We start from the raw sequence: 21,134 nt of genomic DNA on the forward strand, positions 1-21,134 counted from the left end.
TTTTTTTACTAATTGTAATCTGTATTTATTTTATCATTATTATAGCCTCAGGCTCTGTTTGACTTTACAGCAATAGTAAATGATCTCCCAGTGAAATCATCCTCACACCCTACGTGTTGGACTTTGTGTTAAATTAAGCAAATAAAATACAAATATGTAAAACGTTTCACACTCAAATGAATTTTAACAACAGAAACCCACAATCAAGACTCAACAACTCTAAAAGTCTTTAATAAGGTGATCAGTCATAGATCAAAAGCTGCTCTTTAAATAAACTAATGATGTTTAAAACATGTGTTGTTTCCACAGACAGAGAGCAGAGTCTCCAGTCTCCAGCTGTCTGTCTCTGAAGAGTGACCGGTCTATGTGGGAACCTATAGACTTCAGCAATGAACCTGGACCCTCAGACACAAAGTAAGAGTCTGTTTCTACTGTAACCTGACCTGAAGAGGATTCAGTTTTTATGTAATCTAATATATTAAACTGTTCTTTAATGATATCCTGTGAGCAGTTTGTAAAGGAAACACGCAGCAGAGTACAGCAAGCTAACATGATTTGAGGATAATTCAATATGCAATTATATTATCCAGGTCGACATTAAGGAATGCCCGATGGCCCGGGGCCATCTAGTATTTAACTCGGGCCATGAAGCCTCACCTGCTGGTTGCCCGATCGGGCAATCTATTATTCCAGTATCATGCAGCCTCACCTGCTGGTTGCCCGATCGGGCAATCTATTATTCCAGTATCATGCAGCTCGTAGATCCAGTAATGAGTGACCCGACAGTAAAACTAAAAATATCTATAAGTAGTTACGGTAGTTTGAGAGGTAATTAAAATAGCTACGTGTGATATTCTAACCTGAAGTGTGTGTTTTGTTCCGCTCACCGCTGCATGTGATCATGCAGAGCTGCGTGTCGACTCATCAGCAGCAGCTGATCTCTCTGTCCCGTCAAATTAGACTTCACTCGCGTTTATGTCCATATCGATCAGATCCAGCTAGTTTTAGCTAATGATATGACTACCTGCTTATTAAAAGACTCCGTGACCTAAACAATAAGTGTCGCTATGCAACCGGGTGAGGCCACAAAGTATAGCGCAGCATTATGCATTTGTTTACATGCCCACCGGAAGCCCGAGGCATTAGCAACAGATCAACGCACAATCAACCCATACAGCACATCTCTTTCTCCACATTAAGTGTTACACATTAGAATTGACTACTCTTGTCTGTCACATACTCTTCTTGTCTGTCACATAAGTGGCGCAACTGAAGCGGTATTGCGCTAAAGGGAAATTATTTTGACCGGACATTTTGACCGAAGAGTATTAGATTTGCTTGCTAACGGGAACTCTGACGTCGCCATTTTGTGTGCTTCGCGGATGCGCTCGGCTCCTCTCGACTGCTGCTCGGGTCTGCTCGGTCAGCTTCCGGTTGAGGAAGCATTCCTTCGACCAACTTACAGTAGATAACATTACAAACATTTTTAACAGGGGCCAAAATAACGTAAATAATGTTTGTTTTGGCAGTTATAACTGCATGTAATGTTTTCTACTTTTTTACATCTGGGAAGGCATTTGCCTTCATCAGATGGAAAGTGTCACCTACAGGGTTACTTGGAGAGGGTCCGAGTCCGACCCTTGTCAATTAACTACAGGGGTCCCTCAGGGCTCGGTTCTTGGTCCCCTCCTCTTCTCCCTGTACACAAACTCGCTCGGGTCTGTCATTAGCCCGCATGGTTTTTCATACCACTGCTACGCTGACGACACCCAACTAATTCTGTCCTTTCCCCGCTCAGAGACCCAGGTCGTCGCACGCATCTCTGCTTGCCTAGCAGACATCTCTCGGTGGATGTCTGCTCATCACCTCAAGCTCAACCTTGACAAGACTGAACTGCTCTTCCTTCCGGGAAAAGATTGTCCCACTCTTGACCTAACAATCAACATCGGCACCTCTGTTGTTTCCCCGACTCAGACTGCAAGGAATCTGGGTGTGGTCCTAGATAACAAACTGTCCTTCACTGCAAACATCGCTGCTACAACCCGCTGCTGCAGATACACGCTTTACAACATCAGGAGGATACGTCCCCAGCTGACCCAGACATCAGCGCAGATTCTGGTCCAGGCTCTCGTCATCTCACGCCTAGACTACTGCAACTCCCTCCTGGCTGGTCTACCTGCATGTGCCATCCGACCTCTGCAGCTCATCCAGAATGCAGCGGCTCGTCTGGTCTTCAACCTTCCCAAATTCTCCCACACCACACCGCTCCTCCGCTCCCTTCACTGGCTTCCAGTAACTGCTAGAATCCACTTCAAGACACTGGTACTTGCGTACCATGCTGCGAATGGATCTGGCCCTTCCTACATCCAGGACATGGTTAAACCGTACACCCCAGCACGTGCACTCCGCTCTGCATCAGCCAAACAGCTCGCTGCACCCGCACTGCGAGGGGGACCCAAGTTCCCGTCAGCAAAAACACGTGGGTTTGCTATCCTGGCTCCAAAATGGTGGAATGAGCTCCCCATTATAATCAGGACAGCAGATAGCTTACACATCTTCCGACGCAAACTGAAAACTCATCTCTTTAGACTCCACTTCGAGCGATAGAATTACTAACAAAGCACTTATATACTAATAAAGGGCTGGCTTTCTAAATGCCAGTTGAGTAGCACTTGAAATGTTTGGCTCTATGAAACCTGATGTACTTATATGATTCTGTTTTCTTAAAGGTTGTATCTTCCTGGTCGAATGCACTTATTGTAAGTCGCTTTGGATAAAAGCGTCAGCTAAATGCAATGTAATGTAATGTAATGTAATTTCTTGACCAACAACTTAAGTATTTATGATAGCTATGCAGGGCATGCAAGCGAGCAAACACAAAAAAGTGAAATGAAGAATACAATTGAAATTGTAATATTGTGGTGGTTCATCTTATGATTCAGTTTATAGAATGCACCAGACAGCATCTAAGACCTGCAAAAATCAAAATGTTCTAGGGGGAGGCCCCCCAAACCCTTCGTGCAGGGCCGGCCCGTAGCACTGGCGTTATACTGTAGATGTTCGCCTAGGGCGCCAGATCTGGGGAGGCGCTGCGCTGGTAGAAAAACATTTTTGACCGTTGGTGCTCATCCTAATTTTCGGCCTTGATGTAACAACATTCATTATTAAGTAAATGTAACACCCTTTTTTGACCCCGGTTACACTTTTCATTTGCCCTGTACGATGGGCGCTGTAAGTGATGAAAACGGGGGATGTTGGCTTATCTGGCATCCGCAGCTCACAGCCAAAGTGCGAGTGAGCTTGGGAGCGAATGAGGGAGAGAGGGAGGGTGCACCGGTACCGGCGCTGTTGTTATTAGAATCTGGTGCTAGCTGCTCTAACGGATATTAGAAGACGACGTTTCTACAATATTGTGGAGGGAGAGTCCTCTCCAGTCAGACTGAGAGGCTGATAACTACAGCTCAGTGAGGTAAAGGACTCTGAGTGTTTAGATAGTTAACTTTAGTCTAAGTTATCTCAGTGGGTCTCAAACGGTTTGGTCACAATTTATGTAAACAAATATTTCCAAGGCACTCCTTTATAATTATTGGGATAAAACAGGTTTGAAATCATTTCAATGTATACTATAGGACAGTAAACCAAAAATATTGTTTTAAACTGGAGAGATTAAAAAAAATGCACGAATAAATAAATGTTAATAGGTCAAATAAGATATGAATGAACAACAAAAATAAAATAAGTTACATTTATTTGTTATTGGCTATGGTAGGTTATTGGTTATTTTCACATACTTATTTGATTAATAAAATGTAAACCAATCTTTTACATATGGGTGTTTAGAGTTGTACCCCCTAGATCTAGTAGTAATTCTGCTTAAAGTGCACCAGATTGAAGCATTTTACTTTAAAGGTCACATGTCATGGCCATTTCCACTGATCATAATTCCATTGTTGAGGTATACTAAAATAGAAAAATACTGTGCAATTTTCCAAACTCACATTGGTTTCGCATACAGCATCTCTGTAAAGTATGTGTATTCAGCAGTATTCACTTTCTCCACTAAACGGCTCACTGCAGCTCCTCCCTCCCCCCCCCCCCGCCCCTCCGTGATTTCCTTGCTTAGCGATACACAGCCAAACACAGCCAAACTCAACCTGAACACACACGAAGTCACAGCCAAAATAAAAACAATAAGTGTGGCTTGATATTGACATGTGACCTTTAAAATGTTAAAAAAATCTTCCCGGGGGGGCATACCTCCGGCCCCCCCTAGAGGATGTGACGTCCACCCCCCATTCTATTGTGTATTCCTTGGATACTCTATTGATCTTTATCTTTTCTATTGTACGATTCTCTGGCTGTCGCGCCAACTCAAATCTCGCCTAGGGCTGCAAATTGTCTAGAGCCGGCCCTGCCTTCGTGCGTCATTTCGTCCGCGCGCATTTTTCAGGGCAATCTCTATTGGGCTCAGGGCCATCTGTAAATCAGCTTAGATGGCCCACAGGGCCATCTCCCAAAATCCTTAATGTCATGCACTGTTAACATTGTATCTGTGGTATAAAATGGTTTTAGAGCAAACATGTTGATAAATACTGATTTAAAAACTAAATATATATCATCCAAAACATTATTTAACTACTTGGGCATGTTTATGATATGTATTTTTAAGATGATTATTAATAATAGTAACAACCTGGTGAGCTGGTTGAGTTTAGCATTAGCAGATATAACAGAGTTTAAGAGATTACATGTAGAGTCTGTCACGGTTTGAGAAACAAGCAGGACCCAAATGCAGATATAAACTGAAACTTCCTTTATTTCAAGGCTATGATCTATATAGACAATGACAGCAGAACACTCACCGCAGAACTAGTCAGGGAACAAGACGAACCGACCAAGACAGACAGACAACCCAGAACTTAAATACACACAAGACTCAATCAAGACACAGGTGAGGAGAGAGGAGAAAACACAGGGGCCCAGGTGAACATAATCAGAACATTAGACACACCAGGGAAACTAATGACAAGAGGAAAACACAGGGAAAAGGACCAGACAATAACCCAGAGGAAAACATGACATGGAAAACAGCAAAAACACCCAAACCTACAAAACTATAAACGTGACATAACATGAGAATCGTGACATAACCCCCCCCATCAAGGGACGGATTCCAGACGTCCCAAAAAAACAAAAATCCAGCAGGGTGGGTGGAGGGGGTCTGGAGAACGGGTCTCGGGTGAACGGCCTGGGGGCAAGGCAGAGTTCAAAAAAGGGTAATTCGGGCGGACGGCCCGGGGGCAAGGCAGAGTCCATGGAGGGAATCTTGGGCGGACGGCCTGGGGGCAAGGCAGAGTCCATGGAGGGAATCTTGGGCGGACGGCCTGGGGGCAAGGCAGAGTCCATGGAGGGAATCTCGGGCGGACGGCCCGGGGGCAAGGCAGAGTCCGAGGAGGGGTGAAGACCAGACAGCTCTGGAGGCCGGTCAGGAGCCGGTGTCGGCAAGATCCCCCATGGAAGAGGACACAGGACCGGCAGGACCCCCGGCAGGAGAGCAGTCGGCGGAATCCCCAACGCGACAGGACATGAAGTTGGCTGGACCCCCGGCAGAAGAGTAGTCTGCGGGACCTCCAACGGGACACGACATGGAGTTGGCAGGCCCCCCGGCAGAAGAGTAGTCTGCGGGACCTCCAACGGCACAGGACCTGGGGTTGGCAGGATCCCCGGCAGAAGAGTAGTCTGCGGGACCTCCAACGGGACCAGACATGGAGTTGGCAGGACCCTCTGCAGAAGAGTAGTCTGCGGGACCTCCAACGTGACAAGACATGGAGTTGGCAGGACCCCCGGCAGAAGGGCAGTCTGCGGGACCTCCAACGACACTTGAGTGGGTTGGTTCGCCAACAGAACCCGGGGAGCTGGCGTCGGACGGACAGCCAAAAGGAGACGAGGTGCTGGAGTCGGCCGGTATGCCAACAGGACTCGGGGAGCTGGCGTCGGACGGACAGCCATCAGGACACGGGGAGCTGGCGTCGGACGGACAGCCATCAGGACACGGGGAGCTGGCGTCGGATGGACAGCCAACCGGAGACGAGGTGCTGGAGTCGGCCGGTACGCCGACAGGACTCGGGGAGCTGGCGTCGGCCGGTACGCCGACAGGACTTGGGGAGCTGGCGTCGGACGGACAGCCAACCGGAGACGAGGTGCTGGAGTCGGCCGGTACGCCGACAGGACTCGGGGAGCTGGCGTCGGCCGATGAGTCAGCAGGTGACGAGGAGCCGGAGTCGGGACCATGGTTACTGGAGCCGGCACTGAAGCCGGGACCATGGCTGTAAGGTCCGGTTCTGGAGCCGGAAACATGGCTGTGTGGGCCGGCACTGGAGCCGGAAACATGGCTTTAAGGTCCGGGTCTGGAGCTGGAAACATGGCTGTAAGGTCCGGTTCTGGAGCCGGAAACATGGCTGTAAGGTCCGGTTCTGGAGCCGGAAACATGGCTGTAAGGTCCGGTTCTGGAGCTGGAAACATGGCTGTAAGGTCCGGTTCTGGAGCCGGAAACATGGCTGTAAGGTCCGGTTCTGGAGCTGGAAACATGGCTGTAAGGTCCGGTTCTGGAGCCGGAAACATGGCTGTAAGGTCCGGTTCTGGGGCCGGAACCATGGCTCTTGGGGCTTGAGCTACTAGCTTGGCCTTGCGACTCCTCCTCTTAGCAGCCGCCTGAATACTCCGTGGACCTCCATAAGCCAGACGAGCTCCAGAATATGACTCCTGGACAGGAGCAGGAACTGGGGCAGAAGCATGGGTTGACTGCAGACGGAACCCACCGAGGCGTATGGTGCCAGGTTGGAAATTGGGAGGCCGGGAGCTAGCATGCCTGGGGCTAACAGGCCGGGAATCACACACAGGGAGGATCTTTGAAATCCAGCCAGGTAAGAACTTCACCATACCTGGTTTCTCTCTAGCCATCTGGCGCGCCTCCGACAATACAGCCTCCCGCTGCTGAACTCCGGGTGCTCTTTTCCATCTATCCGAGCAGTTAGCCAAAAAAAAGGAAATATTTAATAATTCCGACTCGAACGGATCTGCTGGGCCCATTTCTTGGTCGGTTCGTACTGTCCCGGTTTGGGAAACAAGCAGGACCCAAATGCAGATATAAACTGAAAACTTCCTTTATTTCAAGGCTATGATCTATATAGACAATGACAAAACAGAACACTCACCGCAGAACTAGTCAGGGAACAAGACGAACCGACCAAGACAGACAGACAACCCAGAACTTAAATACACACAAGACTCAATCACACAACAAGACACAGGTAAGGAGGGAGGAGAAAACACAGGGGCCCAGGTGAACATAATCAGACCATTAGACAAACCAGGGAAACTAATGACAAGAGGAAAACACAGGGAAAAGGACCAGACAATAACCCAGAGGAAAACATGACATGGAAAACAGCAAAAACACCCAAACCTACAAAACTATAAACGTGACATAACATGAGAATCGTGACAGAGTCAATGCAAAGACCCAGATCCGTGCCTGGCAACACGAAGGAAGTGAAGATTGGAAATTCATATCACCTGCGTATTCGTGCAGCGTGACACATTTCAACTTGAGTGTAAAGTCTGTGACGCTCTGTTACAAAAAGCTGTCAGTGTTGAGATTGTGCTCCTGTGGTCTCTGACGGTCTGAGGGGAATCAGAGAGGAGAACAGAGCTCTCCAGCAGCTCATATTCAATCAGGGTTATTCATGTTCCTGTTTAAACCAGAAACTGTCTGTGGTGCTAACTATATAGTCACTGCTGTACGTATGACTACATGAAGTTCTTCTGAGGGCTGATGGAGCAGCTACAATGTTAGCCTAGCTTTAATCAAACCCATCTCATTCAGAAAACAAACATTTGTAAATGTTTATGCTCGTTGTGTTGGAGACAGACCTGACAAAGCTTTAACTCAGGATCAAATCAGTATCATTCTGTTGTTATTTAGGCATCCTTTCCAGATGTTTATTGCTATGAATTCACAGCAGATTCTCTGTAAGTTGGGTTTATAAAGCACCAGGTTAATACAGCTGTGTGTCTTAGTAGATGCAGTGAACTTGTGCTCCTCTGTGTCACGATTCTCATGTTATGTCACGTTTATAGTTTTGTAGGTTTGGGTGTTTTTGCTGTTTTCCATGTCATGTTTTCCTCTGGGTTATTGTCTGGTCCTTTTCCCTGTGTTTTCCTCTTGTCATTCTCTGGTGTGTCTAATTGTCTGATTATGTTCACCTGGGCCCCTGTGTTTTCTCCTCCCTCCTCACCTGTGTCTTGTTGTGTGATTGAGTCTTGTGTGTATTTAAGTTCTGGGTTGTCTGTCTGTCTTGGTCGGTTCGTCTTGTTCCCTGACTAGTTCTGCGGTGAGTGTTCTGTTTTGTCATTGTCTATATAGATCATAGCCTTGAAATAAAGGAAGTTTTCAGTTTATATCTGCATTTGGGTCCTGCTTGTTTCACAAACCGTGACACTCTGGGGGATGTCATGATTCCAGACAGGATGCTCTTTGGTTTCATGATCATGTGAATTGTAAGCTATCTACCTGATCACAAAGGTATATTGTTTAGACCTTTTTTTTAAATATCAAACTAGAATGTTCCCCCTTGTTGTACCTTTGGTGATAATCAGCTCCCCTAAAGTGCTATAAAGGATGTGCTCATCTCCACAGAGGGAAGAGGAAGAGTGGTGTTCCTGTGGAGGAGCAGCTGTCCAGCTGTGCTCTGTGTCAGGACGTCCTGAAGGATCCAGTCTCTACCAGCTGTGGACACTGGTTCTGCAGACAGTGCATCACCTCATACTGGGAGCAGAGACCTCCATCAGGAGACCCCTCCTGTCCCCAGTGTGGAGAAAGATCCAGAACCAGAGCTGGCCTGCAGACAGCCAGTCAGAGCAGCTCTGTACGAGGTAAGAGGCCGAACTCATGCAGCGTCTTATTCCTCTTCCTGGTTCCTTTGGTCTGGATGAGGTATTCTGTTGTAGAGCAGAGACATTAAGCTGTTTGCAAAACATTTACACTCTGTCTGTTTTTGTTAGTTTGATTGTTAGATTCTCAAAAGCATTTCCTGATTCTCTCCTGTTTCCTTCTCTTCCAGCAGATAGTGGTCTGCAGGAGGTTCTAGATGAACATAGGCTCAGTCTGAGGAGGAGATGTAAACGTGTGACTGAAGGAACTGATCAAAGTGAAACCCTCCTCAACAGCATCTTCACTGAGCTCTACATCACACAAGGCCAGAGTGAAGAGGTTAATACCCAACATGAGGTGAGGCAGCTGGAGACAGCTTCCAAGAAGGAGACCCTCCATGACACTCCAATCAAGTGCCAGGACATCTTTAAAGCCTCACCTGACCAACAGACTCTCATCAGAGCGGTCCTGACCAACGGAGTCGCTGGAGTTGGAAAAAGTTTCTCAGTGCAGAAGTTCACTCTGGACTGGGCCGAGGGTTTGGGAAACCAAGATGTCAGTCTGGTGATCCCGCTCTCCTTCAGGGAGCTGAACCTGATCAAAGGTGAGCAGTACAGTCTTCTCAGGCTGCTCCATGTTTTCCATCCAACCTTACAGAAGCTCACAGCAGAGCAGCTGGCTGTCTGCAAAGTGCTGCTCATCTTTGACGGCCTGGATGAAAGCAGACTTTCTCTGGACTTCAGAAACAATGAGGTTGTGTCTGATGTCTCTCAGCAGTCCTCAGTCAACGTGCTGCTGACAAACCTCATCAGGGGGAAGCTGCTTCCCTCGGCTCTCGTCTGGATAACTTCCAGACCTGCTGCGGCCAATCAGATCCCTCCTGAGTGTGTGGACAGGGTGACAGAAGTACGAGGCTTCACTGACGCCCAGAAGGAGGAGTACTTCAGGAGGAGATCGAGTGATGAAGAGCTGTCCAGCAGAATCATCTCTCACATCAAGAGCTCCAGGAGCCTCCACATCATGTGTCTGATCCCAGTCTTCTGCTGGATCACTGCTGCAGTTCTGGACCACATGTTGACTACGGACCAGAGAGGAGAGCTGCCCCAGACCCTCACTGACATGTACTCACACTTCCTGCTGGTCCAGACCAAGAGGAAGAAGCAGAAGTTTGAAGAGGGACATGAGACGAGTCCACAGCAGCTGACGGAGGCTGACAGGGAGCTTCTTCTGAAGCTGGGGAGGCTGGCGTTTGAACATCTGGAGAAAGGAGACATCATGTTCTACCAAGAAGACCTGCAGCGCTGTGGCCTTGGTGTCACCGAGGCCTTGGTGCACTCAGGACTTTGTACAGAGATCTTCAAAAGAGAGAGTGTGATCTTCCAGAAAACAGTCTACTGCTTTGTTCATCTGAGCATTCAGGAGTTCCTGGCTGCAGTCTACATGTTCCACTGTTACACCATCAGAGACACAGAGGTACTGAAGGACTTCCTGCAGGGAGACTGGCCCTATGAGAACAGTGAAAACAGAGATCAGGAGTACCCATCCCTGGATGTCTTCCTGAAGGGAGCCATGGAGAAATCCCTCAAAAGTAAAAATGGCCACCTGGACCTGTTTGTCCGCTTTCTCCACGGCCTCTCTCTGAAGTCCAACCAGAGACTGTTAGGAGGCCTGCTGGGTCGCACAGACAAGCGTCCAACAATCATCCAGAGACTCTTCAGAGGCCAGCTGGGTCGCAAAGACATCCAGAGAGCCAGCAACAACCTGAAGGAGATGAGCAGTGGTGAAATCTCTCCTGAGAGGAGCATCAACATCTTCCACTGTCTGACAGAGATGAAGGACCTCTCAGTACATCAGGAGATCACAGAGTTCCTGAAGTCAAAGAACAGATCAAAGAAGGAACTCTCTGTGATCCACTGCTCTGCTCTGACCTACATGCTGCAGATGTCAGAGGAGGTTCTGGATGAGTTGGACCTGAATCAGTACAACACATCACAGGAGGGGAAACTGAGACTGATTCCAGCTGTGAGGAACTGCAGGAAGGCCAAGTGAGTCCAGATGTGATTCACTTTATAAACTAATCAGGAGTTTAATTATTCAAATAAACACTATAACATTTCTACTGTTTAAATACTGAGAGCAAAATAAACCAACACTGTTCTTCTATTTATTTATAATAATAGTTAAACTGAAGCGTTCCTCTCTTCATATTGAGTGATGGAGGCGACATGTCAAACACATGAAGGACTCTAGAGGTTCCTCAGCATGTGATCACACCACACAGCAGGACTTACAGTTATCACAGAAAGATGTTATTATTACTTTCTAGTAGTTTCTTTGTCATCAAACAGACACACGTTTTCATCACAATGTGTTGGAGTTTAATTCACATTTAAATACATCTCTAATATTCAAGTGATTTATTTAAAGGTCACCTATTGTGCAAAATCCTCTTCTTCGTGTCTCTTCTTCATCAACATGTGTCCCCTCTTCTTCATGTCTCTTCTTCATCAACATGTGTCCCCTCTTCTCCATGTCTCTTCTTCATCAACATGTGTCCCCTCTTCTACATCAACATGTGTCCCCTCCTCTTCATGTCTCTTTTACATCATCATGTGTCCCCTCTTCTTCATGTCCCTTCTACATCAACATGTGTCCCCTCTTCTTCATGTCTCTTCTACATCATCATGTGTCCCCTCTTCTCCATGTCTCTTCTACATCAACATGTGTCCCCTCTTCTCCATGTCTCTTCTACATCAACATGTGTCCCCTCTGTGGAAAGAGCCTCTGAAAGTTTCAGGAACAAAGATTCTCTCTCTTTTTGATCCATTTCTATAAAAACCTGTCTGAAAATGAGCTGATCAGATTTTGGCCACTTTGTGATGTCATAACGATGTGTTGGCTTGTGTAACCATTAGCCAATCAGCAACCAAGGTAACACCCCCCCCCCCCCCCCTTATCACCTGAATCTCCTCCTAGAGCACCATTGTGTTCTTTGTAACCAAATCTCTCTCAGAGGGGCGTGGGGAGGGGCTCCTTATTTTCATCTAAAGTAACAGACAGAAAATCAGCACTTTGGAAACAGGGCTGAAACAGAGGGGATTATGGGTAATGCTGCAATGATCTGTTTTGTGTTTCAGCCAATCAGAGACAGGTTCTGTATATATCTGAGACCTGTGATGTATTGATGAGAAACAGTTTAATAGGGGAACTTTTAATTTCTGTTTCTTTTGGTAACAGTCAGTGACAGCAGGAGCACAGACATGTGATCAGATCACACTGACAACTCTTTAAACTCTACTATAATATATTATGATATATTATATAAAATGGACTGACAGCAAATCTCAATCATAACATGTCAAATATGTTTTCATCAAATGCTTCAAGTTAATATAATGTTTCCTCTTGTTTTAACACATGTTGTAATATATGTGTTATTATAGACTTACTGGCTGTGAACTCTCAGAGACTGAATGTGAAGTCGTGGCCTCAGCTCTGAAGTCGGACCCCTCCCATCTGAGAGATCTGGACCTGAGTCACAACACTCTGAAGGATTCAGGAGTGGAGCTGCTGAGTTCTGGACTAAAGAGTCCAAACTGCAGACTGGAGGCTCTCAGGTCAGTTCACTGACTGCAGTTCATACAGATCTGTTTGTGTTTATGATTTTCTGAATTTGAACAAATACATTTTAATTGTTATTTCTTCCATGTTTGCTAATGACTGAATATTGATCAGAGTAACAAAGAGAAGGTGAATGTGTGAGGGAGAGAGTTTGAGCTTCCACAGACTCACCCTGTGCTCCATGAGTCAGTGGAGATGCTGTCAGTACTGATGAGCTGTGAGGGAGATGAAGGAGTTGTGTGTTATGTTCACATTTCGCACCCTTTGGTAATGTTCGGGTCAAATTGACCCGGGACATATTTCAGGGTTTCAAAAAAATACAGAACTAAATTCAACATGCACATTTCCTTATATATATTGTCTTTAACTCATTCCCCAACAATATAAATGAAATATATGATTAGTTTTTGAAAATACTCTTTGCTAGATCAAAGTGTCCATGGTTTTTTGTGTTAAAAATATCATTTATGTTAAAAAGAAATACACTGTAATAAAAACTAGGTTTACATTTTGCTCATGCTTTTCTAGGACAAATGTAAATGAAACATTTTTTCATTAATGTTTGTTATTTTTAATCTGTCATATAATAATCAAAGCCCTGAAGGAAATAAAGCAATTTAGCAGCAATTAAAACACAAGAACCACACATCCAAAAGTGTTTGGCTGTGAAATAGAGAGAGAAGGAAACATCCATATAAATGACATAGAACAGATATAAACACAAAGCAAATCAAAACAATTAACAGTCACTATTCATAAAATACAGTATATCCGAAAAAGATATTGATGAAGTGACGCTGCAGAACATCATGTGAGTCAATGGGCAAGTCTGTTTAGGAAACACATGGTGTAGAACTTCTTCCTGTGTATAGCACAGGTGTACTTGTTGCAGTTGCTGCATGTAGTCTGTGTCTTGGAGTCCTTTGAGGGTCCACAGACCTAACAGCTGGCTGTGGGGGTCTTCCAGAAGCTGGCTGTGGGGGTCTTCCAGAAGCTGGCTGTGGGGGTTATCCAGCAGCTGGCTCTGAGTCAAGTTCATCTTCCAATTCGCTGTCAAATTCTGAGTTTACCTCCACATTATCCTCGTCTTCAGAAATGTCTTCCTGTTCCACTTCACCGTGTTCTTCTAATGCATTCCACTCACTCTCCTCCATTATTAGCTCCAAGGCTCTGAGCAGAATATCTTTTGGCCATTTTGTTGGTAGATAATTGAAGTTCTGCACTTCACTGTAACTACACTGATGTCTCTGATTAGTCCCTCCTCCAGCGTGCAGGTGCGAGGGGGACAGTGTGAGAAAATGTAAAATGTTTCTAATGTTCTAGGATAGTTTTGTGTACAAACTACAAAGGGTAGAGATCAAGGGAAACCAGGATCAAACAGCTTGTGTGTGTGTGTGTGTGTGTGTGTGTGTGTGTGTGTGTGTGTGTGTGTGTCATCCGGGTCAGATCCTAACCTCTTATGAAGGACATAAATGCGGGTGGGCATTTTTTTCATAAGTGGATACAATTAAAAACAATTCCACATGTCCTTCACAATAAATAAAGTTTTTTTCCTAAAGAAACTATTATTCTTCCACTGTTAGTTGTTAAAGTAAATGTATGTTTTCTTTAGTAAATGGTCTGAATAAAGAAGGTCCTCTGAACTAATATTAGTTTTACATAAAGTTTACTTTGTGACATAGAAATGTTTATGTTCCCAATAGGGCTTCACGATTTGGTGAAAAAGTCATATTGAGATTATTGTGGACAATATTGTGATTTGTGATTGAATGAACAAAGTGTAAAATGTGCTTGGTCAGGGAAAGGGAAGAGCACAGACAAATGATCATTTTGAAATCTGTATTCCTCAAAGAATCATAAACAACAACAACAACAGCAATATCTGAGTAGTAGGCTACTTTTTGAAAATAACTTAGAAATTGACAAAATAAAATAAATACGAAAATATATCTTCTTTGAAAATAAAGGTTTTCTCTGCATATTTTCTGCACTACTATCCAGTAAATATAAGAACACATGCACATGTTCATTAAATAAGACATCTGGATGCCCAAACAAATGAACCTGAAAAGGATATTGCATTGTTTTTGTTACTTTCATTGCTATTGTATACATTTCTTAAGTGTAATTTAACTCAACTTCCTGTTTTATTTAGACATGCTTTTATTTTGAATGCGACTTTGCCTATTAGCAGGAAGCTACTGTTCCCAAAGAAAAACACTTGACGGAGATGAACGGAGATAAAGTACAGACATTAACGGAGATATCTACATTTAAATACGGCGATATCAAAAGAAAGAGTTTACATTAAAGTATTAGCAAGAGGCACAAGGTTAGTGTTCACTGATATAAACATGTGTCCTGATTCGTTTATACTGTTTTATAACTTTGCGGTTCACTTGTTTAATGGTTTGCTAAAGTGATGCTAATAGTGAAGCTTAACTATAGTTGTTGTTTTGTGTCTTTGTGTAGCTCTTACGTTGATTTTTGGAGTTTTCAATAAATGAGAAATCATCAGTCAAGTGTACGACCATCTTTCGGAGGGATGTGCTACACTTGGTGTTCCGGTTTCCTGTTGTTAGCATTCCAGCTTCACAGTAGCATGCAGCTAGCACGTTCTTGTGTTTGTAGTTAAATGGAAAATAAAGTGTGGAGTTCCATATTAAACACACCGCCTCCGACTCCCATTCATCGGCTCTACACCACGCACATTTCATTATTTAATTAAATCACAGCCTGTTGCGGTTATGTAATCGCACAAGCTGGTATTGCGATTTCGATTAATCGTGCAGCCCTAGTTCCCAATCACTTAGATGTGTTTTCACAGATAATAAAGAGAAGGCTGATATAAAGATGATCCTCAATAACAGAATGACGGTCACTGTTATTCAGGGAAAGATCATTGATTAGGACGCAGTAATGATGAGCTGCACATTTCAGACCTGAACATCTGACTGGATTATAAACTGATTTTTATCCTCATCATGTTTTCTTTATTCAGACTGGAGAGATGCAGGTTGTCAGAGATCAGCTGTTCTGCTCTGATCTCAGCTCTGAAGTCCAACATCCATCTGAGAGATCTGAACCTGAGCTGGAACGATCTGCAGGATTCAGGAGTGGAGCTGCTGAGAGATCTTCTGGAGAGTCCAGACTGCAGACTGGAGACTCTCAGGTCAGTTCACTGACTCTCTGTTACTGCTGGAGGTCTCACATGTTTCATTAGTTATTCAACTTATTCTTCTACATATATATAACATCCATACGTTTGTAAATGTTGTTTATTCACATTTGTATTTCTCTAGATGTAGTCTGCAGTCATAACAGTTGATTGTTTCCTAAAGAAACTATTATTCTTCCACTGTTAGTTGTTAAAGTAAATGTATGTTTTCTTTAGTAAATGGTCTGAATAAAGAAGGTCCTCTGAACTAATATTAGTTTTACATAAAGTTTACTTTGTGACATAGAAATGTTTATGTTCCCAATAGGGCTTCACGATTTGGTGAAAAAGTCAAATTGAGATTATTGTGGACAATATTGTGATTTGTGATTGAATCAGGTTCAGGTTATTTATTTGTACCCGTAGGTAGATTCTGTTTGCAGAGAAAAAGACACAAGGGTTCCATCCTGACACTAAAAACAAACACAAACAACACATCTCTAATAAAGGACAAGTAAAAGTACAAGTATACCCTGCTCAACCAAATCTCCAAATATTTGAAAAACATTTTAAGAAGGAAAACACTAGTACAAACATGGACATTCAAAATTCACAATTAAATGAATAAATAAAAATAGGCATCTGTGTGACGCTCCTATGATGTGTTGATTTGTGCAATAGCTGCTGGGATCAAACTGTTTGTATACCGCTTCGTTCTACTCCTTGGGACGAGTAACCTCCGGCCCGGAGGAAGAAGCTTGAATTCTGAGTGCAGAGGGTGGGAGTCATCGTCTAATGTGGAGCTGGATAACAGCTGTAACTGCCTGAGGTACAGGGGTCTCCAGGTTTAGCTGTGGCTCACCAATCAGTCTGCTGGACCACTTTATGATCTGACTCAGAGAGTCTCTGCTCTTTAAAGTCAGGTTGCCATGACATTAGTGAAAAAGACAGAACTGACTCGATAAAAGCACGATAAAACATAATCATCCTGGTTTTGTCAATGTTAAAATAGGACACTTTCCTCAGACAGTACAAACGCTGGTGCCCCCTTTTGCACACAGCTTCACAGTTTGGATCAGAGCTCCATTTTGAGTCAATAATTGTCCCGAGATATTTGTATGAATAGGCGCTTTCACACCGCAGTACTTTTCCCACAAAGGTTCATGAGAACTTAGTTCATCAGAACTCTTTAGTTCTGATGAACTAAGTTCAGATCGCGTTCACACCGGAATAAGTCCCTGGGGAAGGATTAGGCAAATGAAGCAGCTGACGTTACTTCTTCTTCTTCTGCTTTGGGTTAACTGGCAGGCCGCAAACAACTTCACGGCGTATACTGCCACCCGGAGTCCCCGGACGGAAGTCCCCGGAGTTAGGGACTGGCTTCAGTAGAAGCTGCTGGGACTCCCAGCAGCTTCTACTGTGCTTCACTTCACTTCACTGTGCTCCATGAGTCAGTGGAGATGCTGTCAGTACTGAGGAGCTGTGAGGGAGATGAAGGAGTTGTTAAACATCTGATCAAAGTGAAAGATCCAGATTATCAGTGGATTGTTTCTAAATCATCTCTGACATTAAAACCCTGTTTAACTCTGAACAGATTATTAAACCTGGAGTTATTTCAAACAGGAACTTTGTTTTCTAAAGTTACATCATGTTTTCTTTATTCAGACTGAGGAGCTGCTGGTTGTCAGAGATCAGCTGTTCTGCTCTGATCTCAGCTCTGAAGTCCAACATCCATCTGAGAGATCTGAACCTGAGTTTCAACGCTCTGAAGGATTCAGGAGTGGAGCTGCTGAGAGATCTTCTGGAGAGTCCAGACTGCAGACTGGAGACCCTCAGGTCAGTTCACTGACTCTCTGTTACTGCTGGAGATCTCACATGTTTCATTAGTTATTCAACTTATTCTTCTACATATATATAACATCCATACGTTTGTAAATGTTGTTTATTCACATTTGTATTTCTCTAAATGTAGTCTGCAGTCATAACAGTTGATTGTTTCCTAAAGAAACTATTATTCTTCCACTGTTAGTTGTTAAAGTAAATGTATGTTTTCTTTAGTAAATGGTCTGAATAAAGAAGGTCCTCTGAACTAATATTAGTTTTACATAAAGTTTACTTTCTGACATAGAAATGTTTATGTTCCCAATAGGGGTGCAACAACTAATCGACTTAATCGATTAAAATCGATTAACAAATTAGTTGGCAACTAATTCAGTCGTCGATTCGTTGGTGACGTCATCACATGTGTTCTACACCCCGTTAAGCTCCAACGTTATCACTCTTTTGTATCGGTACAGGAGACATTTAAAAACAAATGTTATGTATTATTGCTACATAAACATTATATCGCAGTCTTAGTGTCGCCAACTCAGTTTCTAATATGCAATATGACTACAAAATGCGTCTATAATGTATTTTCGATCTTCCGAATTCAGACGAGCGATCTCTCCCCCGCCTGCTTGCGAGGGGGCGGGGCAGTTTACACACACACGCAGGAGATGGCGGAGAGAACGCGCTCCGAGGTGTGGTTAAACTTTAGCCGTCTCGATGTGGACAATGCTCGTTACCAAAAGTGCAATAACAGTTTATCATATAAAGGTGGTAAAACGAGCAATTTGTCTAAACATTTAGCAAAAGTGCACCACATTCAGACGGAGAAATGCACCGGGTTCGACTGTCTTTCTCGTAGCTCTGTAGCCCCGTCCAAGAGTAACCTTTCCACGTCAGGTGTTATGTATGCTAGCAGCAACACACAGAGTTAACTCAGTTATAAAAACATAGCTTAATGATTAGAGGTAACTGAATTAGTTATTTTGTTAAAGTTTCAGCTATTCTGTTTACAGTTCTATCATCACATTATTTAATATAATTTGTTAAAACGTTGTTGTTTCTTTTGATGTGAAATATTATGCATTTAATTAAAATAAAAAGCAATGTTAGTTTTGTTCACAATTTGTTGAGTTAGTTTACCTTATTTCTTGTCAAAAGAACCGTTAATACTATCGTTAAAAGGACCGGATCGATAAGCAGTATTGATATAAGTAGTAGTACAGTTAAAACCTTAACGATCCGAATAATCGATTAATCGTTTCATTAATCGATAGATTAATCGATTATCAAATTAGTCGTTTGTTGCAGCCCTAGTTCCCAATAGGGCTTCACGATTTGGTGAAAAAGTCATATTGCGATTATTGTGGACAATATTGTGATTTGTGATTGAATGAACAAAGTGTAATATGTGCTTGGTCAGGGAAAGGAAAGAGCACAGACAAATGATCATTTTGAAATCTGTATTTCTCAAAGAATCGTAAACAAATATAACAACAGCAATATCTGAGTAGTAGGCTACTGTTTGAAAATAACTTAGGATTTGACAAAATAAAATAAATGCCAAAATATATCTTCTTTGAAAATAAAGGTTTTCTCTGCATACTTTCTGCACTACTATCCAGTAAATATAAGAACACATGCACATGTTCATTAAATAAGACATCTGGATGCCCAAACAAATGAACCTGAAAAGGATATTGCATTGTTTTTGTTACTTTCATTGCTATTGTATACATTTCTTAAGTGTAATTTAACTCAACTTCCTGTTTTATTTAGACATGCTTTTATTTTGAAGGCGACTTTGCCTATTAACAGGAAGCTACTGTTCCCAAAGAAAAACACTTGACGGAGATGAACGGAGATAAAGTACAGACATTAACGGAGATATCTACATTTAAATACGGCTATATCAAAAGAAAGAGTTTACATTAAAGTATTAGCAAGAGGCACAAGGTTAGTGTTCACTGATATAAACATGTGTCCTGATTCGTTTATACTGTCTTATAACTTCGCGGTTCACTTGTTTAATGGTTTGCTAAAGTGATGCTAATAGTGAAGCTTAACTATAGTTGTTGTTTTGTGTCTTTGTGTAGCTCTTACGTTGATTTTTGGAGTTTTCAATAAATGAGAAATCATCAGTCAAGTGTACGACCATCTTTCGGAGGGATGTGCTACACTTGGTGTTCCGGTTTCCTGTTGTTAGCATTCCAGCTTCACAGTAGCATGCAGCTAGCACGTTCTTGTGTTTGTAGTTAAATGGAAAATAAAGTGTGGAGTTCCATATTAAACACACCGCCTCCGACTCCCATTCATCGGCTCTACACCACGCACATTTGATTATTTAATTAAATCACAGCCTGTTGCGGTTATGTAATCGCACAAGCTGATATCGCGATATCGATTAATCGAGCAGCCCTAGTTCCCAATCATTTAGATGTGTTTTCACAGATAATAAACAGAAGGCTGATATAAAGATGATCCTCAATAACAGAATGACGGTCACTGTTATTCAGGGAAAGATCATTGATTAGGACGCAGTAATGATGAGCTGCACATTTCAGACCTGAACATCTGACTGGATTATAAACTGATTTTTATCCTCATCATGTTTTCTTTATTCAGACTGAGGAGCTGCAGGTTGTCAGAGATCAGCTGTTCTGCTCTGATCTCAGCTCTGAAGTCCAACATCCATTTGAGAGATCTGGACCTGAGTGGCAACGCTCTGCAGGATTCAGGAGTGGAGCTGCTGAGAGATCTTCTGGAGAGTCCAGACTGCAGACTGGAGACCTTCAGGTCAGTAACGGGTCTCTGCTGGTTCAGCAGTATTGTATCAAACACAGGGAGGTGTTTCTCTCTCTGGGGAATCTCAACAGATCAGTGATGTTACCCACTGACTGCAGGCTCTCTCATTCTTCCATCAACTATAGAAGGCCAGCTGGAAATGCAAACATTTATATATATTATTATTTATTTGTAGCCACTGTCATTTTGTTTTGTATATATTGATTGTTGTATTGTTTTATTTAGGTCTTAATGTAAGCATGTGTCTTTGATTATGTGTATATATTTATAAATATTTGCACACATATTTTTATTTACATTTGTTTTTATATTCTGGATTGTGGGAAACGGTATTTCGATCTCTCTGTCTGTGCACACAAACTGGAAGATTGACACTAAAGCTGACTTTGACTTGACATTTAGTAATCAGCTCTCTCACAGACAAATGGGGTTTGACTGAAGAGTGGAAAAGGTAGTCTGTTTTGATGGGATGTTTTTAGTTTCTAGACTAATGACTGGTTCCTTCCTGTAATGCAGCTGAGAGCAGTCAGTCGTAGTGTTTGCAGAGAAGATATGATGGGATGGAAAGCATGAGATCAGTCAGGACTCTGAAGCTGACTCAAAGAACAAACACTTCTTTTAAACTGGATCTAAAACTGTTGGGTTGTGTTCATCCCTACAGGATCAGAGATAATGAGACAATCAGAGCCACGATCCAGAAGACCTGTGAGTACTGAATATCCTCCATTCATCCAGATATGAAACTCTTTCATGGAGCATGACCTCAGAGGAAAACAACACTCTTGTTTTTCT

The 21,134-nt window shown here is 43.2% G+C and overlaps 1 protein-coding gene across 1 annotated transcript in view; it reads left to right on the plus strand.

The window, feature by feature from the left end:
- The window catches only part of LOC307030933 (uncharacterized protein), a 354,919-nt gene that overhangs the window by 180,550 nt on the left and 153,235 nt on the right, over nucleotides 1-21,134 (plus strand). Inside the window, exons 23-24 of the mRNA XM_079667564.1 lie at nucleotides 15,555-15,725; nucleotides 17,376-17,546. Of these exons, the coding sequence (XP_079523690.1) occupies nucleotides 15,555-15,725; nucleotides 17,376-17,546 (342 nt within the window). The remainder of the gene's footprint in view (nucleotides 1-15,554; nucleotides 15,726-17,375; nucleotides 17,547-21,134) is intronic.

The sequence above is a fragment of the Notothenia rossii genome (assembly GCF_949606895.1).
Source record: "Notothenia rossii genome assembly, chromosome: 3".
Lineage (NCBI taxonomy): Eukaryota > Metazoa > Chordata > Actinopteri > Perciformes > Nototheniidae > Notothenia > Notothenia rossii.